General features: G+C 29.8%; 1 protein-coding gene across 1 annotated transcript; it reads left to right on the top strand.

Moving 5' to 3' along the window:
- The first annotated feature begins 508 nt into the window (after positions 1-508).
- LOC144976676 (DNA methyltransferase 1-associated protein 1-like) lies at positions 509-27409 on the top strand. Its single transcript, XM_078921013.1, has 13 exons — positions 509-644; positions 2646-2747; positions 2991-3085; positions 16022-16142; positions 17141-17215; positions 17977-18195; positions 19314-19421; positions 20096-20287; positions 21278-21349; positions 22105-22177; positions 23478-23632; positions 24812-25009; positions 26945-27409. The coding sequence occupies exons 2-13, from the start codon at positions 2646-2648 to the stop codon at positions 27005-27007; spliced, it is 1473 nt and encodes a 490-aa protein (XP_078777139.1). The 5' UTR covers positions 509-644; the 3' UTR covers positions 27008-27409.

Raw genomic sequence — 27409 nt, 5'->3', positions numbered from 1 at the left:
ATAGCCGCACTACTGTAGGAGTGTTCATTGATAGAGGGATGCGTGTGTGTCATAGAAATAGCCTTAGTGTGTGTGTGTGTGTGTGTGTGTGTGTTGTGTGTGTGTGTGTGTGATAGTCAAACTTTAGTGGTTTCATGAAGTATTGTCACACACGCGTGATACACCTATACGAATTTCCCTGCCACTGCCACCCAGACACACTAACATCTGACAAGGAGTGAGGGCTGTGGAAGAACCACAGACTACCGTGTGCAAACATTGGCGATTGGTATCGGATGGCAAACTGTGATCGTTTGAATTTGAAATGATTCGAAACACTCGTTACCCCTCCGCTCGCTCGAATCCTGATCGTCTCAAGCTCGTCTCACGTGTCAAGATCGTCTCAAGCTCACAACCCGCCTGATCGTTTTACGATCGAGTGATCGTTTTACTAACTCGCTCTTCCGGCATTGAGATCGAGCACTGACTCGTGGCTTGGCGCTCGGTCGTCGATCGAGTGAAAGCGATCAAATAACCCAACACTAAAAAGAGTTCATAGTTCATATAAACTAGAAGGGAAGCCGGGGAAACTTGGAACTTCTTGATGAAAATTAATAAATAAATAAATATTTTAATCGGTTGATTACATCTTTGTTAAACAGAATGTAAGTAAAGATTCACAAGCTCAATAATATGTCAGATTCTTGCTCACGAAAACGATTCAAATAAACCTCTCTCTCTCTCTCTCTCTCTCTCTCTCTCTCTCTCTCTCTCTCTCTCTCTCTCTCTCTCTCTCTCTCTCTCTCTCTCTCTCTCTCTCTCTCTCTCTCTCTGTCACTTTCACTTTCTCCCTCTTACTTTCTCTCTCACTCTCTCTCTCACACTTGACTCACTCTCTTCTTTCTTTCACTTTCTCCCTCTCTCTCTCTCTCTCTCTCTCTCTCTCTCTCTCTCTCTCTCTCTCTCTCTCTCACCTTTCTCATCCTCGCACACTACTCACACACTTTCATTTTCTCTCTCACTTTGGATTTCTTTGTTGAATTTGAATTTAATTTAGTAGTTAACGCCAAAACGCTAGCCTAAAGTTAAGGCTGTCATTATCCCCAGACACCTGTCTGGGGATAATGAAAATTCGTTATCCCCAGACACCTGTTTTTTTTTTAACTCTCTCTCTCTCTCTCTCTCTCTCTCTCTCTCTCTCTCCCCTCTCTCTCTCTCTCTCTCTCTCTCTCTCTCTCTCTCTCTCTCTCTCTTAGTTCCTTTCTAGTTTCTAGAAAATTGTCATTATATTCGTCCCCACTCCGATCTCAAAAAGTGTCTAAAAAGAATAAATAATTAAAAAGCAAACAAACAGAAATATTCAGAGAGTGACCAAATGGTCAGATAGAGGAGAAAAAAGAAAGTCATGCTCAGAAACGGAACAAAAGGTCAAACAAAAAGGAGTAAAGAATAGACTCGCACAAAAAAAAAAATAATAAAAAAAGAAAGAAAAGAAGACGGAATTTAAAAAAAAAAAAAAAAAAAGTGGCGGAACCAGGATTCAAACCCACAACGTCGATTCTGGTAAAACTTCCAGGGTAGACGACTAAACCATTCGGCCATGACACCCACTTCGAGGTCGACGCATATTGTGTATATGTAGTAACAACTGATTTAATGTTGGTTAATTTTATGTTTTTATAGATATTTTATTAACTTTCCTCATTTCTATGTGCATTTTGGAAACATTCCATATTCTGGCTTGTGGATAATTGTTTAAAATGAGCGGAGTTTCAAATATATGTCTGGGGATAACGAATTTTCATTATCCCCAGACAGGTGTCTGGGGATAATCACAGCGTAAAGTTAAACCCTCTACGTATGTCCCTGTCAGAAATTAAAATCAAAATGAAAAGCAAATACTTAAAACGAACACATGTTTGTCATCAATATTAATATTAGACTGGAGCTGTAGACAACAAATATATTTCCTTTTCTTAGATCTGCGTTTCCTGAAGAAGGCAAAAGGCTAACGGAGTGTCTATGTACACGGTAACTTTAGGCAGTTTAGTGAGCAGCAGAAGTGGGAGTCAAATTGTGACCCAACTCGCCCATAAAGAAAGTTATGACTGGAAATTGCCGTTCGATTTAATAAAAGTTTTATGGAGGTTCAATTAAAGATGCATAACTTCGTTTCGTTATAAAGAGGAATATCGCAGATATTTTGGTATCATTATTTCGTTACTAACCGGGCACATAGCCTCAGGATCTACTTACACTGTAACATTTATACACTGTAAATTTGAATCTCGCCTTTAAAGGGTTAAATTGTATTGTTTGATTTTTTAAAATAACACACAAGACAGAGCGAGGTCCATCCATTGCTCGTGTTGTGGCGGCAAACCAGTTACCAGAGCTACCGTGTACGTAGATCCTGAGGCTAGGTGTCCGGTTACCGTGTACATAGACACTGCCAAAGGCTAAAGACTGAATCGTCGTTTAGTTTTTATTGTATCTTTGATATGAGTCACTCTCACTCTTTCTTACTCCCTTTATTTTACTCACTTATGGACCTTTAAATTTTGGTGAGACAGCATTTGAACTCTCTATAAAGCAATTTACATATTTATTTGTTGGTCTTCTAGAAATTATTAATTAATAAATTTTAATTTAAATGTTGATTTCAGATGGCCACAAGCAGTGATGTTCGAGATATCCTTGAATTGGATCCAGGACAAAATAATGTTGACTTTGTCACCAAAGAGTCGCTCATGAATGATGGGAAAAAGGTATACTATTTGTTGTAGTCATCACTTACTGTCTTTTTTCAAAATCTTCTATAATTATAATTATAATTCTATATTTGGGGTTTGATCATTTACTAAGACCATAAAAATATTTAATTTGCTGTTTCAATCTTTTTTTTTTTCAATTTTTTTTTATCAGTTAGATGAATCCAAATATACCACATTAGTTTTTATTCTTATTTTTATTCTTTGTGTTATCATCATTTTTTCTCAATTACTTGACAGAAAAAGGTGAAGAAACCAGACACAGCTGTGAAGAGGCCAGAGGGCATGGCCAGGGAACTTTGGGGGTTGCTACACTCCGATATTCGTAATCAACAGTTAGTATAATTGTGGTTTATTTTTAACTTGGCTTTATTATCTCTATCGTGTTTATTCATTCACATTATAATTGTTGATGGTTTTGGTACATTTTGAAGTGACCTCACTATTTTGTGCTATTTTTTGTTTATATTACCAATGACTGTCTTTTGAAATCTGTTTAAGCTTATACAAAAATTGTTTACTTGTCTTGGAGACTTTTAAAAATAATAAAATAAATAAATAAAAATTTCCTTTTTTATTCATCCCATAGTGGGAATTTGTCTCTAGGGTCTATTCCAAGGGAAGACTGGAATAACCCAGGCATTAGCCGCAGTGCAGCACCGCAAATTGAGCTAGGGTGAGGTGACTAGCTCAAGGCCACACAATGCAACTTACAACTACCATTCTGTTTGGTACATGTTATTGTTAGGGTTTGTAACTTACAACTACCATTCTGTTTGGTACATGTTATTGTTAGAGTTTGTAACTTACAACTACCATTCTGATTGGTACATGTTATTGTTAGAGTTTGTAACTTACAACTACCGTTCTGATTGGTACATGTTATTGTTAGGGTTTGTAACTTACAACTACCATTCTGTAAAAAAAAAAAAAAAAAAAAAAAAAAAATTTTTATTCTCTATTGTCTTCTGGCACTTTTCTACTCACTTCATATCTTGTTGTTACCAACATAAGTGCCTGCTCACTCACTTTTCTGAATTAAAAATTCACCCCATACACCGAGCATACTCAATGTCTCAATCGTTTCTATGTTATATGTTGTGATGAGAATTTGGCTATTAAGCTTAACTGCTGGTCAAAATTACTTCGCGATGGTGGCGAACGAATCGGCGATCTCAAGAAGTGGGTGAGAGAGGGATCTAGAAATGACTTTGGGTTTGAAACGAATATTTTTGTGTTCGTGGATAGCTCACACGGTAGAGCCACGCTCTCACCTGCCAGGCGGAGTTGTCGTACCAATAAGGTCGCAGGTTCAAACCCCACCACCGCCGCGAAAAAAAAAAAAAAAAAAAAAAAAAAAAAAATTTTTATTCTCTATTGTCTTCTGGCACTTTTCTACTCACTTCATATCTTGTTGTTACCAACATAAGTGCCTGCTCCACTCACTTTTCTGAATTAATAACTTACAACTACCGTTCTGATTGGTACATGTTATTGTTAGGGTTTGTAACTTACAACTACCATTCTGATTGGTACATGTTATTGTTAGAGTTTGTAACTTACAACTACCATTCTGTTTGGTACATGTTATTGTTAGAGTTTGTAACTTACAACTACCATTCTGTTTGGTACATGTTATTGTTAGAGTTTGTAACTTACAACTACCATTCTGTTTGGTACATGTTATTGTTAGGGTTTGTAACTTACAACTACCATTCTGTTTGGTACATGTTATTGTTAGGGTTTGTAACTTACAACTACCATTCTGATTGGTACATGTTATTGTTAGGGTTTGTAACTTACAACTACCATTCTGTTTGGTACATGTTATTGTTAGGGTTTGTAACTTACAACTACCATTCTGTTTGGTACATGTTATTGTTAGGGTTTGTAACTTACAACTACCATTCTGTTTGGTACATGTTATTGTTAGGGTTTTGTAACTTACAACTACCATTCTGTTTGGTACATGTTATTGTTAGGGTTTGTAACTTACAACTACCATTCTGTTTGGTACATGTTATTGTTAGGGTTTGTAACTTACAACTACCATTCTGATTGGTACATGTTATTGTTAGGGTTTGTAACTTACAACTACCATTCTGTTGGTACATGTTATTGTTAGGGTTTGTAACTTACAACTACCATTCTGTTGGTACATGTTATTGTTAGGGTTTGTAACTTACAACTACCATTCTGATTGGTACATGTTATTGTTAGGGTTTGTAACTTACAACTACCATTCTGATTGGTACATGTTATTGTTAGGGTTTGTAACTTACAACTACCATTCTGTTTGGTACATGTTATTGTTAGGGTTTGTAACTTACAACTACCATTCTGATTGGTACATGTTATTGTTAGGGTTTGTAACTTACAACTACCATTCTGTTGGTACATGTTATTGTTAGGGTTTGTAACTTACAACTACCATTCTGATTGGTACATGTTATTGTTAGGGTTTGTAACTTACAACTACCATTCTGATTGGTACATGTTATTGTTAGGGTTTGTAACTTACAACTACCATTCTGTTTGGTACATGTTATTGTTAGGGTTTGTAACTTACAACTACCATTCTGTTTGGTACATGTTATTGTTAGGGTTTGTAACTTACAACTACCATTCTGATTGGTACATGTTATTGTTAGGGTTTGTAACTTACAACTACCATTCTGATTGGTACATGTTATTGTTAGGGTTTGTAACTTACAACTACCATTCTGTTGGTACATGTTATTGTTAGGGTTTGTAACTTACAACTACCATTCTGTTTGGTACATGTTATTGTTAGGGTTTGTAACTTACAACTACCATTCTGATTGGTACATGTTATGTTAGGGTTTGTAACTTACAACTACCATTCTGATTGGTACATGTTATTGTTAGGGTTTGTAACTTACAACTACCATTCTGATTGGTACATGTTATTGTTAGGGTTTGTAACTTACAACTACCATTCTGTTGGTACATGTTATTGTTAGGTTTGTAACTTACAACTACCATTCTGATTGGTACATGTTATTGTTAGGTTTGTAACTTACAACTACCATTCTGTTGGTACATGTTATTGTTAGGGTTTGTACTTACAACTACCATTCTGATTGGTACATGTTATTGTTAGGTTTGTAACTTACAACTACCATTCTGATTGGTACATGTTATTGTTAGGGTTGTAACTTACAACTACCATTCTGATTGGTACATGTTATTGTTAGGGTTTGTAACTTACAACTACCATTCTGTTGGTACATGTTATTGTTAGGGTTTGTAACTTACAACTACCATTCTGTTGGTACATGTTATTGTTAGGGTTTGTAACTTACAACTACCATTCTGATTGGTACATGTTATGTTAGGGTTTGTAACTTACAACTACCATTCTGTTGGTACATGTTATTGTTAGGTTTGTAACTACAACTACCATTCTGATTGGTACATGTTATTGTTAGGTTTGTAACTTACAACTACCATTCTGATTGGTACATGTTATTGTTAGGGTTTGTAACTTACAACTACCATTTTTTTTTTTTTATTTTGAGGTTACTTACTTCTGTATTTTTTATTACATCTTGGATGTATGTAGGTGTAAAACGTGAAGTTGTTAGGTTTATTATCTTCGTGTACATTTGTGGTTAATCTACATTTGTAGTTTGTTTATAACCATAGGACTTACAACATGTATAGTTACTATATTTTCTTATTGGTTGTTAATCATTGTGGTCGTATTGTTATTATATCTGACTAGTTGGTTGTAACTTACAACTACCATTTGTTGTACATGTATGTTAGGGTTGTAATTACAACTACTTGTTGGTACATGTTATGTAGGGTTGTAACTTACAAACCATTCTGTGGTAATGTTATTGTTAGGGTTGTAACTAAATATCGATTGGTACATGTTATTGTTAGGGTTTGTACTTACAAACTTCTGATTGGTACGTTATTGTTAGGTTTACTCAACTACATTTGTATTCTTGTTGTATTTTTTAGTTGTACCACTTATTGATTTTGTTGTTGTACTCTTTTTCTTTTGGTCACTCATTATTGTTTATACACAGTTGTGTATTAGTTGTAATTAATACATTCTTTGTACTGTATGTTGGGTTGTACTCATCGTGTATTTGTATTTATACACTCTTGTTGTACATATTGTAGGTTTATAATATTTTGTATGTTTTTAGTTGAACTACACACCTTGTGTATATGTGTTATTATACCTTTTGTATGTTTGTTAGGGTTTGTAACTACATACCATTGTGTAAGTTATTGTGTTGTACTACACCCATTCGTGGACTTATGTTAGTTGTACTACAATACTTGTGGTATGTTGTGTTTATTCATCTTTGTACGATTTAGTTGTATACAACATTTGTATGTATGTTGTTGTATTACATTACCTTCTGTTGGTACTGTTATTGTTAGGGTTTGTAACTTACAACTACATTCTGTTGGTACATGTTATTGTTAGGGTTTTACCCTTCACTACATTTGGTTGTATACATTATTGTTGGGTTTGTAATTACATACATTCTGATTGTCATGTTATTGTTAGGTTTGTAACTTACAATACCATTCTTTGGTAATGTTTTGTTAGGTTTGTAACTTACAACTACATTTGTTGGTATGTATTTTAGGTATGTAACTTACATACCATCTGTTGGTACATGTTATTGTTAGGTTTAATTACAATACATTTTGTATTGTTATTTATTTAGTTTTTGTAATTACAACTACATCTTTGGTACATGTATGTTAGTTTGTAACTTACAATACCATTCTGTTGGTATGTTTTTTTAAAGTTTTGTTATTATATTAGTTTTATTATACATTTATTGTAAGGTTTGTTAGTACTTACAACTACCATTCTGTTGTACATGTTATTGTTGGGTTTGTAACTTACTATACATTTTTTGGTTAATTATTTAGGTTTGTAATTAACTTATTTGTTTGGTACATGTTATTGTTAGGGTTTGTAATTACAACTCATTCTATTCTGTTTGTTACATATTGTTAGGTTTTGTATTGTAATTACATTGATTGGTACATGTTTTGTTAGGGTTTTAACTTACAACTACCATTTGTTGGTACATGTTAGTTGTTATTTTGTAATTACACTACATTCGTTTGGTACATGTATTGTTAGGTTGTAATTACACTACCTTTGTTGGTACATGTTATTGTTAGGGTTTGTATACAATACTTTGTTGTACATGTTATTGTTAAGGTTTGTAACTTTAAACTTACATTCTTTTGGTACATGTTATTGTTAGGTTTGTAATTACAACTACCATTCTGTTGGTACATGTTTTGTTAGGTTTGTAACTTACAACTACCATTCTGTTGGTAATGTTATTGTTAGGGTTTTAACTTACAATACATTTTGTTGTACATGTTTTGTTAGGGTTGGTAATTAACTACATTCTGTTGGTACATGTTTTGTTAGGTTTGATTACAACTACCATTCTGATTGTACATGTTATTGTTAGGTTTGTAACTTACAATCTTCATTTGTGGTAATGTTATTGTTAGGGTTTGTAACTTACACTACCTTTCTGTTTGGTACATGTTATTTTAGGGTTTGTACTTACTACCATTTGTTGGTCTGTTATTGTTAGGTTTGTAACTACAACTACATTCTGTTGGTACATGTTATTTTAGGGTTTGTAACTTACAACTACTTTGTTGGTTTATTGTTGGTTTGTAACTTAACTACCATTTGTTGGTAATGTTATTGTTAGGGTTTGTAACTTACAATACCATTCTATTGGTACATGTTATTGTTAGGTTTGTAACTTACAACTACCATTTGTTGGTACATGTTATGTTAGGGTTTGTAACTTACAACTACATTCTGTTGGTAATGTTATTGTAGTTTGTAACTTACAACTACTTCTGTTTGGTACTGTTATTGTTGGGTTGTTATTTACCTTTTGATTGTACATGTTATTGTTGGTGTTTTGTAACTTAATCTTCATTGTTGGTAATGTATTGTTAGGGTTTGTAACTTACAACTACCATTCTGATTGGTACATGTTATTGTTAGGGTTTGTAACTTACAATACCATTCTGTTTGGTACATGTTATTGTTAGGTTTGTAACTTACAACATCTTCTGTTTGGTAATGTTTATTAGAGTTTGTAACTACATTCATTTTGTTGTACATGTTATTGTTGGGTTTGTACTTACATGCTTTGATTGTACATTTATGTTAGGTTTTGTAGTTGTACTTTACTTTACCATTTTTTGGTAAGTTTTGGTTTAGTATACTTTGATTGGTCATTGTTATTGTTGGGTTTGTAACTTACAACTACCATTCGATTGGTACATGTTATTGTTGGTTTGGATTAACTTTATACCATTTGTTGGTACTTTTTTTAGGGTTTGTAATTACAACACCTTTGTTGTACATGTTATTGTTAGGGTTTGTATTACATACCATTTGATTGGTACATGTATTGTTGGCTTTATTTACGTTTGTATTAACATCTTTGTTGTATTTATTTGGGTTTGTAATTACAATATTTGATGGTTTAATTGTAGGTTTGTATACATTTATTTGGGTTTTGTAACTCATACCATTTTGGTTAATTATTTAGGTTTGAACTTACACTATTTTGGTTGTAATTTAGTTGTTTGATTACATCCTTCTGTTGGTATTTATTGTTAGGTTTGTAACTTACAATCATTTGTTTGGTAATGTTATTTGGTTTGTAATTAACTCCATTCTGTTTGGTACTGTTATTGTTAGGGTTTGTAACTTACAACTACCATTCTGATTGGTACATTTATTGTTAGGGTTTGTAACTTACAACTACCATTCTGTTTGTACATGTTATTGTTAGGGTTTGTAACTTACAACTACCATTCTGTTGGTACATGTTATGTTAGGGTTTGAAAAAAAAAAAAAAAAAAAAAAAAAAAAAAAAAAAAAAAAAAAAAAAAAAAAAAAAAAAAAAAAAAAAAAAAAAAAAAAAAAAAAAAAAAAAAAAAAAAAAAAAAAAAAAAAAAAAAAAAAAAAAAAAAAAAAAAAAAAAAAAAAAAAAAAAAAAAAAAAAAAAAAAAAAAAAAAAAAAAAAAAAAAAAAAAAAAAAAAAAAAAAAAAAAAAAAAAAAAAAAAAAAAAAAAAAAAAAAAAAAAAAAAAAAAAAAAAAAAAAAAAAAAAAAAAAAAAAAAAAAAAAAAAAAAAAAAAAAAAAAAAAAAAAAAAAAAAAAAAAAAAAAAAAAAAAAAAAAAAAAAAAAAAAAAAAAAAAAAAAAAAAAAAAAAAAAAAAAAAAAAAAAAAAAAAAAAAAAAAAAAAAAAAAAAAAAAAAAAAAAAAAAAAAAAAAAAAAAAAAAAAAAAAAAAAAAAAAAAAAAAAAAAAAAAAAAAAAAAAAAAAAAAAAAAAAAAAAAAAAAAAAAAAAAAAAAAAAAAAAAAAAAAAAAAAAAAAAAAAAAAAAAAAAAAAAAAAAAAAAAAAAAAAAAAAAAAAAAAAAAAAAAAAAAAAAAAAAAAAAAAAAAAAAAAAAAAAAAAAAAAAAAAAAAAAAAAAAAAAAAAAAAAAAAAAAAAAAAAAAAAAAAAAAAAAAAAAAAAAAAAAAAAAAAAAAAAAAAAAAAAAAAAAAAAAAAAAAAAAAAAAAAAAAAAAAAAAAAAAAAAAAAAAAAAAAAAAAAAAAAAAAAAAAAAAAAAAAAAAAAAAAAAAAAAAAAAAAAAAAAAAAAAAAAAAAAAAAAAAAAAAAAAAAAAAAAAAAAAAAAAAAAAAAAAAAAAAAAAAAAAAAAAAAAAAAAAAAAAAAAAAAAAAAAAAAAAAAAAAAAAAAAAAAAAAAAAAAAAAAAAAAAAAAAAAAAAAAAAAAAAAAAAAAAAAAAAAAAAAAAAAAAAAAAAAAAAAAAAAAAAAAAAAAAAAAAAAAAAAAAAAAAAAAAAAAAAAAAAAAAAAAAAAAAAAAAAAAAAAAAAAAAAAAAAAAAAAAAAAAAAAAAAAAAAAAAAAAAAAAAAAAAAAAAAAAAAAAAAAAAAAAAAAAAAAAAAAAAAAAAAAAAAAAAAAAAAAAAAAAAAAAAAAAAAAAAAAAAAAAAAAAAAAAAAAAAAAAAAAAAAAAAAAAAAAAAAAAAAAAAAAAAAAAAAAAAAAAAAAAAAAAAAAAAAAAAAAAAAAAAAAAAAAAAAAAAAAAAAAAAAAAAAAAAAAAAAAAAAAAAAAAAAAAAAAAAAAAAAAAAAAAAAAAAAAAAAAAAAAAAAAAAAAAAAAAAAAAAAAAAAAAAAAAAAAAAAAAAAAAAAAAAAAAAAAAAAAAAAAAAAAAAAAAAAAAAAAAAAAAAAAAAAAAAAAAAAAAAAAAAAAAAAAAAAAAAAAAAAAAAAAAAAAAAAAAAAAAAAAAAAAAAAAAAAAAAAAAAAAAAAAAAAAAAAAAAAAATTTTTTTTTTTTTTTTTTTTTTTTTTTTTTTTTTTTTTTTTTTTTTTTTTTTTTTTTTTTTTTTTTTTTTTTTTTTTTTTTTTTTTTTTTTTTTTTTTTTTTTTTTTTTTTTTTTTTTTTTTTTTTTTTTTTTTTTTTTTTTTTTTTTTTTTTTTTTTTTTTTTTTTTTTTTTTTTTTTTTTTTTTTTTTTTTTTTTTTTTTTTTTTTTTTTTTTTTTTTTTTTTTTTTTTTTTTTTTTTTTTTTTTTTTTTTTTTTTTTTTTTTTTTTTTTTTTTTTTTTTTTTTTTTTTTTTTTTTTTTTTTTTTTTTTTTTTTTTTTTTTTTTTTTTTTTTTTTTTTTTTTTTTTTTTTTTTTTTTTTTTTTTTTTTTTTTTTTTTTTTTTTTTTTTTTTTTTTTTTTTTTTTTTTTTTTTTTTTTTTTTTTTTTTTTTTTTTTTTTTTTTTTTTTTTTTTTTTTTTTTTTTTTTTTTTTTTTTTTTTTTTTTTTTTTTTTTTTTTTTTTTTTTTTTTTTTTTTTTTTTTTTTTTTTTTTTTTTTTTTTTTTTTTTTTTTTTTTTTTTTTTTTTTTTTTTTTTTTTTTTTTTTTTTTTTTTTTTTTTTTTTTTTTTTTTTTTTTTTTTTTTTTTTTTTTTTTTTTTTTTTTTTTTTTTTTTTTTTTTTTTTTTTTTTTTTTTTTTTTTTTTTTTTTTTTTTTTTTTTTTTTTTTTTTTTTTTTTTTTTTTTTTTTTTTTTTTTTTTTTTTTTTTTTTTTTTTTTTTTTTTTTTTTTTTTTTTTTTTTTTTTTTTTTTTTTTTTTTTTTTTTTTTTTTTTTTTTTTTTTTTTTTTTTTTTTTTTTTTTTTTTTTTTTTTTTTTTTTTTTTTTTTTTTTTTTTTTTTTTTTTTTTTTTTTTTTTTTTTTTTTTTTTTTTTTTTTTTTTTTTTTTTTTTTTTTTTTTTTTTTTTTTTTTTTTTTTTTTTTTTTTTTTTTTTTTTTTTTTTTTTTTTTTTTTTTTTTTTTTTTTTTTTTTTTTTTTTTTTTTTTTTTTTTTTTTTTTTTTTTTTTTTTTTTTTTTTTTTTTTTTTTTTTTTTTTTTTTTTTTTTTTTTTTTTTTTTTTTTTTTTTTTTTTTTTTTTTTTTTTTTTTTTTTTTTTTTTTTTTTTTTTTTTTTTTTTTTTTTTTTTTTTTTTTTTTTTTTTTTTTTTTTTTTTTTTTTTTTTTTTTTTTTTTTTTTTTTTTTTTTTTTTTTTTTTTTTTTTTTTTTTTTTTTTTTTTTTTTTTTTTTTTTTTTTTTTTTTTTTTTTTTTTTTTTTTTTTTTTTTTTTTTTTTTTTTTTTTTTTTTTTTTTTTTTTTTTTTTTTTTTTTTTTTTTTTTTTTTTTTTTTTTTTTTTTTTTTTTTTTTTTTTTTTTTTTTTTTTTTTTTTTTTTTTTTTTTTTTTTTTTTTTTTTTTTTTTTTTTTTTTTTTTTTTTTTTTTTTTTTTTTTTTTTTTTTTTTTTTTTTTTTTTTTTTTTACAACTACCATTCTGATTTGGTACTGTTATTGTTAGGGTTTGTAACTTACAACTACCATTCTGTTGGTACATTTTTGTTTAGGGTTTGTAACTTAAACTAATCTAATTGTATTTTGTTAGTTATTTTATACTTTGTTTGTACTTTATTAGTTGACTTACAATCTTCTGTTTGGTACATTTATTGTTGGGTTTTAACTTCAACTACCATTGATTATACATTTTTTAGTTTGTAGTTACAACTCATCTGTTTGTTATTGTTGGTTTTATAAACTCTTTGTTGTACATTTTTGTTAGTTTTATATACATTTTTTGTTTTGTAGTTTAACTTACAACATTGTTGGTATGTTATGTTGTTTGTAACTACAATACTTTGTTTGGTATTTATTGTTAGGTTTGTAATTACATACCTTTTTGGACATGTTATTTTGGTTTGTAATTAACTCACTTTTGTTGTTTGTTTGTTAATACAATACATTGTTGTACAGTTATTGTCGTTTAATTCATCATTTTTGGTAATTTTGTGTTGTAATTACTACTCTTGTACAGTTATTGTTAGGTTGTAATACAACACCATTCTGTTGTACATTTTTGTTAGGTTTGATACATTACTTTTTGTACATTTATTGTTAGTTGTAATTCAACTACCATTCTTGTAATGTATTTTGGTTTGTAACTTACAACTACATTCTGTTGGTCATGTTTTTAGGGTTTGTAACTACACTCTTCTGTTTGGTTATTATATGTTTTTATGATACTCTTTGACATTTTGTTAGTTTGTAACTTACAACACCTTCTGTTGGTACAGTTATTGTTAGGTTGTAACTTACAAACCATTCTGTTGGTACATGTTATTGTGGTTGTAACTTACATCCATTCTTTGTACATGTTATTGTTAGGTTTGTAACTTACACTACCTCTGTTGGTACGTTTGTAGGTTTTAACTTAATACCATTTATTGTACTGTATTTAGTTGTATTAAACCATCTTTGGTAGTATTGTTAGTTTATCTTCATACTTATTTGGTATGTTGTTGTAGTTTGTAACTTAATATTGTAGTACATATTTTTGGTTGTGTAACTTAACCATTCTGTTTGTACATGTTATTGTTAGGGTTTGTAACTACAACTACCATCTGTTTGGTACATGTTTTGTTAGGTTTTACACATGCATTTTTGTACATTATTGTTGGGTTTGTAATTAAATCATTTGATGGTCATGTTTTGTTAGGGTTTTAATAACCCATTTTGTATGTTATTGTTAGGTTTAACTCAATACCTTTGTTGTATTATTGTTGGTTTGTACTTAACTCATTTTGTACATGTTTTGTTAGGTTTGTAACTTAACTACATTCTGTGGTATATTGTTAGTTTGTAACTTAACTACATTTTTGTATGTTATTGGTTTAACTACATCATTGTTGTAATTATTTAGGGTTTATTAATACATTTTTTTATGTTATTGTTAGTTTGTATTAAATCATCTGTTGTCATGTTTTGTTGGGTTGTAACTAACTACCATCTGTTGATTTGTTGGTTTTAATTACAATACCATTTGTTTACATGTATGTTGGTTTGTATTACAACTCTTGTACATGTATTTAGGGTTTGTACTTAACTACCATTTGTTGTTGTTATTTTAGGTTTGATTAACTACCATTGTTGTACATTATTGTTGGTTTTACTTACAACTCCATTCTATTGTATTATTAGTTGACTTAACATATTATTGTACTTATTGTTAGGGTTGTACTACAACTAATTTGTTGGTACATGTATTGTTAGTTTTATTAATACCATTGATTGGTACAGTTATGTTGGGTTTGTAATTACTACCATTGTTGGCATTTTTAGGGTTGTAACTTAAACTACCTTCTTTGTACATGTTATTGTTAGGGTTTGTAATTACAACTACCATTCTGATGTACATGTATTGTTAGGGTTTGTAACTTACAATACCATTCTGATTGTATGTTTTTTATTGTATTGATCTTCATTTTTTTACGTTTGTTAGTTGTTAATTAATGTTTATTGTTAGTTTTTAATTTATTAGGTTTTTACTTTATTGGTACAGTTATTTTAGGTTTTGTAATTCAACTACCATTTGTTGGTATTTGTTGTTAGCTTTGACTTACAACTACTTTTGTTGTTTGACATTTATGTTATTTGTAAGTTACACTTACATTTGTTGGTACATGTTATTGTTAGGGTTTTAACTTACAACTACCATTCTGATTGGTACATGTTATTGTTAGGGTTTGTAACTTACAACTACCATTCTGATTGGTACATGTTATTGTTAGGGTTTGTAACTTACAACTACCATTCTGTTTGGTACATGTTATTGTTAGGGTTTGTAACTTACAACTACCATTCTGTTTGGTACATGTTATTGTTAGGGTTTGTAACTTACAACTACCATTCTGTTTGGTACATGTTATTGTTAGGGTTTGTAACTTACAACTACCATTCTGTTTGGTACATGTTATTGTTAGGGTTTGTAACTTACAACTACCATTCTGTTTGGTACATGTTATTGTTAGGGTTTGTAACTTACAACTACCATTCTGTTTGGTACATGTTATTGTTAGGGTTTGTAACTTACAACTACCATTCTGTTTGGTACATGTTATTGTTAGGGTTTGTAACTTACAACTACCATTCTGTTTGGTACATGTTATTGTTAGGGTTTGTAACTTACAACTACCATTCTGTTTGGTACATGTTATTGTTAGGGTTTGTAAAAAGTAATAAAACAAAAATGAATATAACAGCTTTTAAAAGAAGTACAAAATACCAAACAGAACTTTTAGGGATCAAAACCCTTCTTCAGCCAACAACAACAAAGACATGAATACATGACTAAATTCCAGACCGACGACAGAGATATTTAGTAGGTCCTACTGTAGGGCTTCTGTGCCTGAGACATTCATGGCTTCCATTGTTTTATTTTGAGGCCTTTCCATTTTTACCTTTTTACGTGCGGCTCAGCTATGTGGTATGACACTCGCTTTCGGATCGGAAGGTTCCGGGTTTGAGTCTCGCTCGGCACTTAGTAGTTGAGTCCTTGGAATAGGCTCTTTACTCACATTCTCTCACCGTACTTAGGTGTAAAATGAGTACCTGGTCGTTAACAGCATTGCCTCTGTCCTAAAAAAATTGTAATATCGTCTAACACCCGCCATGTCTCATCCTACATGTTAAGTGTTGCTGTTTGCAAGGGACCCCTTGTAAAGAGCTTTGAGCATGTTTAGTCGATATTGCGCTAAATAAAAGTTCAATTATTTTTTTTTTAAGTTTGTTTTGTTTTTTTTTTACTTGTAATTTTACATTCTTAGGATTCCGGAAGCCTCCTTTCATTCTCTTCTTTATATTTATAATATCACAGAGATGCTGCTCCTATAATGCCGTCTGATACGAAGCAAGGATACAAGCAGATGAAAGCACGAATCGGCAGCAGTCGAGTCAGACCTTGGAAATGGATGCCGTTTACAAATCCAGCCCGCAAAGTATCTCTTGTTTTCCGTTCACAGAAAGTTTTAAAGTTAATAATAAAAGTATTAGTAGTAGTAGTAATAGTAGTAGTAGTAGTAATAGTAGTAGTAGTAATAGTAGTAGTAGTAGTAATAGTAGTAGTAGTAGTAATAGTAGTAGTAGTAATAGTAGTAGTAGTAATAGGAGTAGTGGTAGTAGTAGTAGTAGTAATAGGAGTAGTAGTAGTAGTAGTAGTAGTAGTAGTAGTAATAGAAGTAGTAGTAGTAGTAATAGTAGTAGTAGTAGTAGTAGTAGTAGTAATAGTAGTAGTAGTAGTAGTAGTATAGTAGTAGTAGTAGTAGTATAGTAGTAGTAATGTAGTAGTAGTAGTAGATAGTATAGTAGTAGTAGTAGTATAGTAGTAGTAGTAGTAGTAGTATAGTAGTAGTAGTAAGTAGTAGTAGTAGTAGTAGTAGTATAGTAGTAGTAGTAAGTAGTAGTAATAGTAGTAGTAGTATAGTAGTAGTAGTAGTAGTATATAGTAGTAAAGTAGTAGTAGTAGTAGTAATAGTAGTAGTAGTAGTAATAGTAGTAGTAGTAGTAGTAGTAGTAGTAAGCTTCGCAGTCCGAATGACGCTTGCTGAGAATTGTGTGATTCAGTCATGGTCGATAAGTATAACTGCTCTCTCCATCCATGTTGTTAATTGTTTCCATAGTTCACGGACCGTGACCAATAATAAAAGAGACAACACAAACTTGCTGTACTTTTAATATTGTGTTCTCAATTGTGGAATGTTTTGAAAGAAAGTTATGGTCTTTTGTCTGCCATAACAGAGCACAGATTCTACAATTGTAATTGTATTTTGGTAATGTAATTTATTTTATGTTACAAATTTCATTGCATATCTTGTATTATTGTGTGTGATATAAAGCAATCAATTTTTTGTTTTCTATTTATTTTGTTTTTTTTAGTATTTTTTTTTGTTTGTATCTAATGGAATTTAATGTAATTTGTTTTGTTTTGTTTCTTTAGGATGGTGCGATTTTCTATCACTGGGGAAGGGTCGCAGATGAGGGAAAAGACTATCCGTTTGCCAGATTCAACAAGGTACCAGATAGCAAAATGTGGTGATGGATTAGAAGTCGATGCTGGTTAAAGGTGTATTTGATTATTTTTGGAAGATATTTCGTGTTCTTTGCCCTATACAAAAAGATGTTAAACCAGTTCAGCCCGCATATAATGATATTTATTATAGGGACATCCTCTCTATAGTGGTGTTGAGTCTAAGTCCTTTTTTTTTTTCCTGCATATTATTAATAATAAAATAACTCACCAAAACAACATACATTTAGGGGTTTTTTAAAAAGCGCTGACTATAATATATTTAATGTTGGCTGTTAATGGCCAGGTGCTCATTTTACACCTAAGTATGGTGAGAGAATGTGAGTAAAGAACCTTTTCCAAGGACTCAACTATGCGCCGAGCGAGGCTCGAACCGTGGCCTTCGTAAAGTTATGGCCTGACACTGACCAAAAAATGACGTCAAAATGCCAGTCCTTTTGCCACAAAAGAAAACAAATCGTGAGTTGTATTCAATAGTTCAACCAATGAAATAACTTGTTTCTATGAGCTCTACTAACGACAACTCACTAGGCGGTACAAAAACCAAATAATGACGTCAAACTGCCAGTCCTTTTGGATTTCAGTATCAGGCTATAATATAACGATGGCTACGCACGTACTCAGGACCTTCTTATCGGAAAGCGGGTGTCGTACCACTAGACCACATAGCCGCACAAAATGTATACTAGGAATGCCGGCAAATGTATTTTAAAATCGTACTCACTCCCATCCCCGCCTGTTTTCAGACCGTGGAGGTGCCAGTGTTCTCTGACCTGGAGTATCAACAGCATCTTCACGATGACCACTGGACAAGGCAGGAAACGGACCATTTGTTTGACCTGTGCAAGCGATTCGACATACGATTCATCGTCATCAAAGACAGATGGGACAGAGAGAAGTACAAGGACTACAGCGTGGAGGATATCAAGGAAAGATACTACAATGTCTGCAACACGCTGGCCAAGGTATGGACCAACACAGCCTGCCTAGAATCTTAACTCACTCGAGTTCACCCTCATTAAAAATCGAACAAATTTGTCCAATTTTCCATGCATCTGAACTCGAGAGAGTTAATCGATAATGATAAACAGAAATGAATGTAACGTCTTCGCAAGAGGACAAAATACCAAAAATTGAACGTTTCGGGCCCAAAACCCTTCTTCAGCCAACAAGAAAAGGGAGGAAAAAAAAACAGTAAAAACATAAATATATTTCTAGACAAATCAGATAGACAGCAGCGAAGTATTTGGTTCGTAGTCTCTATTGCAAAGTCTTGGAGAGGGTGTCACTTAAAATTTCTCTGTTACGATCTGGTTTTTTAGTAATTCATTCATGTCTTTATTGTTTTTTCAGTTGTTGACTGAAGAAGGGTTTTTAGCTCATATCGTTCTTTGTTTGGTATTTTGTTCTATTTTTAAATTGAAAATTTGATTTTTAAGAAATGAGATGAGAAAAACTTGTCATGAATTCTTGTGAGAAGTAGAAAATAAAGATGGTAAAATCCTCATTATTAATTCCATGGGGAAGTTGAGGATCATCCCCCTCCCCCCCCCCCCCCCCCCCCCCCCCCCTAGAAAAGAAAAGATGTCTAAGGTTATCCAAACATCAGTGACGTTTCCGAACACAATTTGAGTGCTCAAGGGGGGGAAAAATGTAGATGCACAATGTGAAAGGCTCAAACTTTTTATCTTCCAGGTATTAGAGCAGTACCTAATCCATCCCTTCCCCTCTAAACAATATTTAATGATTCTTTTTCCCTTTTTATTCGTCAGAAAAATAAATAAGTAGCACAAATAAAACTGCTAAGAGACTTTGAGAGATTTGTATGAAACTTTGAGAAGGTTTACCTCAGTGGTCATTATTTCATCATTTTTATATGATTCAGTATTGGTCCAGTTATTCATTTTTTTTTGTTTTCAACATAGTGGTCCAATTTTCATAGTACGTCGTTTAAATCAAATCAAAAGTTGTTTTTTTTTTTTTTCTTTCTTACGTATTCCAACCTGTTTTGAATATTTTACTTATCTGAACCAGAAAAATGATAAAAAATAAAGAATATTTCCTTTACTTTTTCTTCCTCTAGTTGAGAGCCCCTGCTGGCACAGAGCCGAAGGTCAAAGGTTACGATGCAGAGCATGAAAGACGCAGAAAGTTACAATTAACAAAACTCTTTGACAGAACTCAAGAACAGGTTTGTAGACGGGGGTTGAAGCCAATACTGTATAGCCCTTAACAACATAAAATCCAGTACTGTGTTTGTTAGTTGGTTTCTAGTTTATACAAAGGGAAATTTGAATCTTTAGATGAGTTTTTGTTCTATTGTTCATCGGAGGAATTTTCACGATATTTGCCTACATCATGATCAACTATCAATTGGGATTCACTGAAAAATCATCTAAAGAAGTTTATCAGCTTATCACCATTTGTAAACATTTTCTGAAAAACATTGAACATAATTCATTAAATTTTTTTTTAAATTTGATTATTTAAAATTCATTCAATTAAAGATTATTTTTTTTCCCTTTTTTATGAGAAAATAGACTATTTATAAATAGATAGTGGGTGCTCTTTTGTGAATATCTTTTCATCAAAGTTGTTTACATTAAGTAGATTTGCACAAGTATTTGAACCTGTTCGGTTAGCCTGTAAGTTGAAATGCTTTTCAAAATTTACCGCCCAGTACTCCAGTTAGCTTATTAAGCTCAGACATCTATTTTGAATTATTTGATTCTTAATTTTTCTTAAATTGTATTTAAGCGCTTAGAGTCTGGTGTCTCTCTGAGTTTCAGCGCTATATAAGCTATTGGTATTTTTATTTTTATTATTTATTTTGTTATTTGGGGGTTTTTTTGTTTTCCAAACCAGATTGAAGAGGAAGAATATTTAATCGGAGAGTTGAAGAAAATTGAACTTAGAAAGAAAGAGCGAGAAAAGAAACAGCAAGATCTCCAAAAGTTGATAACCGCAGCGGACAGCAACGCAGACAATCGTAAGGGAGACAGGAAAAGCACCAAGAAGAAAGTACAGGCTCGGGAGATGAAGATGAAAGATGGAGGAGTGAGTGAAATGGATTGGAGATCGTACATTTTAATTTTTAATAATTGGACATTTTGTCATTTGATAATTAACTCGCTCAATCCTAGAGATTTTTGCTACTTTTCAAAATTGGAAAAAATGTATTAAAAATGAGCATGTGTACATGGATGGTTTTATTCAACTATCATTAACATGTAAAAACTAAAATCATTAGCTTTGATACTACGCCAATAATTTGTCTCAGAAAAATGTAATAAATAGGCATGGGGGTAAAAGTAGCCAGGACAAACTACGGATATAGTCGGTGTTAGGGTTGAGAAAAGGACAACAAATATGGGAAATCTTCATTATTTTCAGGATAACAGCCAAAATCTAGTTTAGGATTTACCATTTTATCTTAACTCTCTCGAGTTCTCCCTAATTAAAAATCCAACAAATTTGTTTGATTTTCCATGCATTTGATCTCGAAAGAGTTAACATTCTTTTAAGTATAGAAAAACTAGATTTTAACTTTACTGAGTTTAAATTAGGTCCAGTATGCGACAATTTGCATTTCTTCCTGAATATTTAAGGACTTCTATTTCTTTGGAGTCCATGTGAAGTCCACATCTGACACGAGTCCCTTGTTTTTCTCACTATCATTGTCACCAAGTTTATGAAAAGGCATGAAGTCCATGATGCAGGGGAAATTGGTTTCAAGTCAACCAGCATTGACTGACTGAGATTTCAAAGGAGACAAAATAAAAGTTCTAACGGGAAAGACAAGGGTTTGTGTGGGGCTTCTGTAGACAGTTTGTCTGGATGGAATAATTAATAATAATAATAGAACTTTTTTGTCCAAAGAAATGGAAATTTTTTGGTTCACATTGATGCCAATATAAGATACAATTATATTATAGTACAGCTGCAGATTTTAATGAAATTATTTTTTGCTTTCAATTAAATTAATTCCTTTCCCTTGAAGTGATAGTTTTATTTCAGTTATGTCCCTTTGTTGTGTGTTATTCCCAGGTGGCCTCTGAGCCAGGAGGGATCAAATTCCCAGACTTTAAGGCATCTGGTACCAGTCTGCGCAGTCAAAGGGTATGTATGGAATTATGGAGTAAATTGATCAAACCAGGCATTACTGAGCTTATAAAACTATACATGTTTTCCTCTTCTTCTTCTTCTTCTTCTTCTTCTTCTTCTTCTTCTTCTTCTTCTTCTTCTTCTTCTTCTTCTTCTTCTTCTTCTTCTTCTTCTTCTTCTTCTTCTTCTTCTTCTCTTCTTTTGTTCTACATCAGCTTATTATTATTATTATTATTATTATTATTATTATTATTATTATTATTATTATTATTAGTACTCTAGTAGTAGTAGTAAGTAGTAGCAGCAGCAGTAGCAGTATCATCTTCATTATCATCATGATAATCATTCACATTCCTCTCTTGCATATTAAATGACAGACTTAACCCTATGCTTGTAATGATCCAGATGCCTTTAAAGAATAATTATATAACCAGGATTTTATTTTTTTCTTTCTGACCACTGTTTTTTGTTTTTTTTTTTTTGCCTGTCTGTTCCTCCTATTCTGTTCTTACAAGACCTGGAATGAAAGGCAATATTGGTCATATATACCTTGGAATGTATTTTGTTTAAAAAATTAGTGTTGGTGTTTTTACATTCAAAAAAGAATCAAAGCATTAAGTGAATAGAATAACTTCATATTAAATCACAGTATATTGGACGAGGAACCAACTGGAAGTTAGTATTTTTTCAAATGAACTGCTCATATACACTGCTATTTATTTTGTGAATTATATAAATGAGGTGGAGTTTTTTTTCTTATGCCTTTACAGATGAAATTGCCAGCCAATATTGGTCAGAAGAAGACGAAGGCGATTGAGCAAGTTTTGGAAGAACTGGGTCTTGGTAAGTAAAGCTATCTTTGACAGAATGACTCGTTGACCTCTTCATTTTCACCAGCTGCCGAATGAGTCAAAGGCCATGTGGTAAATGAGAACACGACCTTTGTCTTTCTATATGAGGGATATCAAAGCACAAGCTTTTCCTCTTATAGATTGTTACAGGAAGAATAATATAATATGGAGTATGATGAGGATGGTGATAATGTTATAGGGAAATGGTGAAAGTGAAGGATGGTGACGGAAATATAAGGCAGAGTGATGTGATGATGATGATGATGATGATGATGATGACTACGATGTTACTAGTGTGCATATGTGTGAGTGTGTATATATATCAATGTATTATTATGTTATGTATGTTCTCTATAATATTGTATTGTTCTAAATGTGTAACCAAATGACAAATTGCCACTTTTTGAGTAAAATAATATTATTAAATCAATCATCTTTGGAAAGGACAATTGGATTCAGTAGTCTGATGTCACGCGCCCGGCAACGGCGGCCATCTTGGTTCTAAACAAAGAAAATCTTTACTTTTTATTCTTCATACTGGCGAGAACTTTTCATTCCTTTTTCATATGCCTTGTGATCAGAATGTGTAAAAGTCAATACATGATCACATTGATGGGTTTTTTTTCCTCTGGATACGCTTTTAAGCTCGCCGGGGTAATATTTCATACGGCGTCCGCCATTGTTCCGATAGTTTAGAGCCAGTGTTACTAAGTTACCATACGTCATTAGGAAGGAAGTGACGGTAGGACTATTGAATCCTATTGTGGATTATTATTATTATTCTTTCCCACTCATGATGTCTTTATGACTGAAGGTCAACAAGATGCAGGAATGCTGTGGTCTTCCCAAGCTGGTGCTGAGATCTGTAGAGCTTTAACTTTAGTCTAGTCTTCTCAGGCCAAATGGTTGCTCTTTGTTCATTGCTTTTATTATTATTTATCATCATCATCATCATTATTATTATTATTATTATTATCATCATCATCATCATCATCATTTATCATCATCATCATCATTATTATTATTATTATTATCATCATCATCATCATCATCATCATCATCATCATCATCATCATCATCATCATCATTATTATTATTATTATTATTATTATTATTATATACATGAAAATTCTATTCAGAAAAAAATAGTTCTTTGTATAATTGAAATAATAAGGGAGAAAAATGAGACACTTGAAGATTCTTTCCATCAATACATTTTAAGCATATAATATAGGTAATAAGTGTACTCTACTGTATAATCCATTGTTTTCTTTCTTTTCTCATCATGCCAGAATTGAACCCAATGCCGACAGAGGAGATAGTGACCAGTTTCAACACCTTGCGACAAGACATTGTTTTGTTGTATGAACTGAAGTTAGCCATGTCCAATTGTGAATACGAATTACAGACACTGAAACACAGACACGATCAACTCGTGGCTAATAAGGTGAAGCTTTATAAAACAAAAAAGAATTTTTAAAAAGAATGAGCTTTTATGTAGCGCAATATCCACTAAATATGCTCGAAAGCGTTTTACAAGGGGTCCCTGGTCAACAGCAACATTTAACATTTATGACGGGACATGACGCCTGTTAGGCAATGTTACAATTTTCTCGGACAGATAAAACGCTGTTAACGGCCAGGTACTCATTTTACACCTGAGTACGGTGAGAGAATGTAAGTAAAGAGCCTTTTCTAAGGACTCAACTATGCGCTGAGCGAGGCTCGAACCCAGGACCTTCCGGTCGTAAAGCAAGTGTCATACTACGAGACCACATAGCTCAAGATAATATTCTTATTCTAACAGACATGTAGGGTTGAGCAAACCTATTTCCTATTTTCCTGAGTGGGATTCCTGACCTCCCATAGGAGGTACTTACTGTGTCTTCTATCCCACTATATTTGTTTTTCCAACATGCTTTCTGTTTTTGTCTTCGAATGAGATTGCTCGGTTCTGTCCTGACCCTGGGCTTGTAGGGAAACAATCAAATGCATAGTTATATTTTGGAAGATGATATTTGTTTTTCCTTGTAAATCATCTTTCTGTTATGCATAATATTATTTTCTGTTTTACATATATATATATGATTTGTTAACATTTGAATGTGTTCCTCTTAGTGGGGACCTGTGCAAGAGTCAGAATGAGTCATTTTGGTAATCTCAAACTAAGTACACTGCTGGTGGGATGCTCTTGGAATCTACATCTATTCCCTATTTTAACCAATTCCCCTTTGTCTTACTTTTTCTTTGTTGCTTTAATTGTAAATCTATAATTTTTTTACTGGCGCCGATATTACCTAAATGTGTTACAAGTGCCGTAAAACCCTTAAAAACAAAAACAAACAATATTTCCTATTTTCACTTTTCCTTTCTGCCATTCGGACCCTGTCTCTAGAATTCTGATTTTCAAAAATAATAAATGATAATAGTAATAGAAAGAGAGGGGGTGAGGGTGAAGGGATAGAAAAAGTTTAATATGTTTGTTTTTTGTTTGTTTTTCATAGCGACCTGAGCACCTTTGAGTGGAAGTGTGCGCTTTGTAAATACTTCATTATTATTATTATTATTATTATTATTATTATTATTATTATTATTATTATTATTATTATTTTATCTTATTTCCCAGTCTGGTGGTACGGCCACAACCTCCAGTAAAGCACCACCACCACCCCCCATCCAGTCTCCTACCATCGCTGACAGTATCATCACAGACAACCTCAGTGTTGTTGACGGTGGGGGCAAGGAGCAGCTCTCTCCGACCAAGAAGAAATTTTTAGTGGATACCATTGATGTTGTCGGGACTAGTTCTTCTTCTTCCCCTGTTGTGAGTATTGGAGCTTCTTGTATCTTGTCTTTTGATTTAACTCTTTCAGCACCATTGGTCGCACTGTGCGGCCAGAGCAGAATCTGTTCTACTGGCCAATGGCTGCACAGTGCGGCCGGTCTTGAAAGGCAAAAATAATAATGTAATTCAATCCTACTTTCTACAAAAGTACTATAAATTGAACCAATGGTATCATTTCTTTCATCACAACATTCAATTGGCCCTAGGGGGTATTGTAATTGAGATTTTGCGCCGAATTCGAATGTCTCTTTGTTTTAGCTTGTCATTCTCATGCTGCCTCAATGTGAATGTAGTCTCAGCGCTGAAAGAGTTAATCATCAGCTCCTTTTCTCATTTCGGACCCTCTATTTGGAACGCCTTACCACAGAGCATTCGTGAAAAAGAATCGTTGTCTATTTTTAAACGTTCGCTTAAAACTTATCTGTTTCGTCTTTAGTAGATGGTATGAGAAGCAAGATAGGTCTGTCTGGTTTGTGTTGTGTATTGTGTGTGTGTGCATGTGTTTGTGAATATGTTTCAGCCAAAGTAATTTAAGCGCTTAGAGTCGGGTGTCTCGGAGTTATAACGCTATAATATAAGTTTTCAGTAATATTATTATTATTATTATAATTATTATTACTATTATTATTATTACTATTATTATTATTATTATTATTATTATTATTACTATTATTATTATTATTATTATTATTATTATTATTATTATTATTATTATTTTATTTTATTATTATTATATTATTATTATTATTATTATTATTATTATTATTATTATTATTATTATTATTATTATTATTATGTTGTTGTTGTTATTATTATTTTTATTATTATTATTGTTATTATTATTATTATTGTTATTGTTATTTTATTATTATTATTATTATTATTATTATTATTATTATTATTATTATTATTATTATTATTATTATTATTGGATTGAAAACTAAGCAAGTCGGACCATAGACCTGGTGTTTATCCCAGTTTCTTATAGCGTGAAAATAGCAATCGCAATGTTTGCTACTCTTTGAATTGGACACTACTCTGTCGCAAAGCAGTTTTCCACCAGATCTAACAAAATCGGGTGTGGTCAGAGAAAATCTAGATTCACCCTGGATCGAACTCGGTCCCTTTGCGTAATAAACAAATGCACTACCGAGATACTGGGGTCCCCGGACTGGACTCTATAAAGTCTCTTAATTTTTCTGCTGCTTTGCATTTATTTTTTTTTTCATGACTGTCTATTCTGTTTTTAACTCGTCTGAACATTAATAAAATTAAAAGACACTTTTTCGTGTTAGCCATAAATTTTTACCCTACCGTCATTTCTATAGGTTGAAATGACCTTCACCTATCTTTAACTCTCCAGTCTTCCCTCTATGCATTCACTCACCACTGTAGTTATCTTAATTCATAAAAGGAATGTGAAACAATGTGTGTCAATGTGTCTCAGTTGAGGGACCCCGTGTGGTGTCCGGGGTCCCTCAACTGAGAGGGTCAAGAATAGCCCAACGCCAAGCCAGCGTGTCGTAAAAGGCGACTAATGGTGTGTGATTCCCCCATCTTTGAGTCACCTGGTCCTCCAGGTTGGGGGTTGGCAAAGGGTTAACACCCCTTTCCGTTAAACTCAAACCGTTACAGAAACACAGACAGACAAACCAAATCCTTTTTTTAGCTTGGGCGACCAAAGAGTTTCTGGAATTAAAGAAGCTGATATACAGAGAAGTGGTAAGACCTGGAATGAGATAAAAAAGTTGGCTCAGGATAGAGAAGGATGGAAACTGTTTGTCTGTGGCCTATACCCTGACCCAGGGTGAAAAAGGCAATGATGATGATGATGATGTGTGTCAATGGTCAACTGTCAACGTCATGGATTAATTTAGCTTCCTTTTCTTTTCTTTTTTAAAATTCTCCTTTCAGAAAAAACGCAAGGCGGCCATAGAACAAAGCAACATTCTCAAGAAAATAAAACAGAAGATCTAATATGGATATAAAGTTATTTGGGGGGGGGGTTGTTTTTGTTATGTTTTTGGTTTTATTTGTTTTTTTTTTATTTTTTTATATTATTTTTTTGTTTTGGTTTTTTTGGGGGGTAGAGAGGGGGGCGGGTTGGATATTTTTGTCATTTTTAATAATTATTATTGGTAATTCTACATTCTCAATCAGTCATTTTGTGTAAATACAATTTTTGCTCCAGCATTTATAAGATTGTCATCAATGTTTGTATCATAGACGGTATGTTATGTCGTATATGTGGTGTGAAAGGATTTTATGTGTAAGCTAGTACGAGGAAGATGGGTGATAATGTTGATGAGTTTTGTCAGTGAATGAGAGTATTATTTGTATGGCTTTGAATAAACCTGGTATGATTTAGACTTGTCTAAA

This window comes from Berghia stephanieae, chromosome 7 (genome assembly GCF_034508935.2).
Source record: "Berghia stephanieae isolate SIO BIC M18660-M18661 chromosome 7, UCSD_Bste_1.3, whole genome shotgun sequence".
Lineage (NCBI taxonomy): Eukaryota > Metazoa > Mollusca > Gastropoda > Nudibranchia > Aeolidiidae > Berghia > Berghia stephanieae.
Note: the sequence above shows the minus strand (reverse complement) of the source record. Positions and strands in the feature narration are given on the sequence as shown.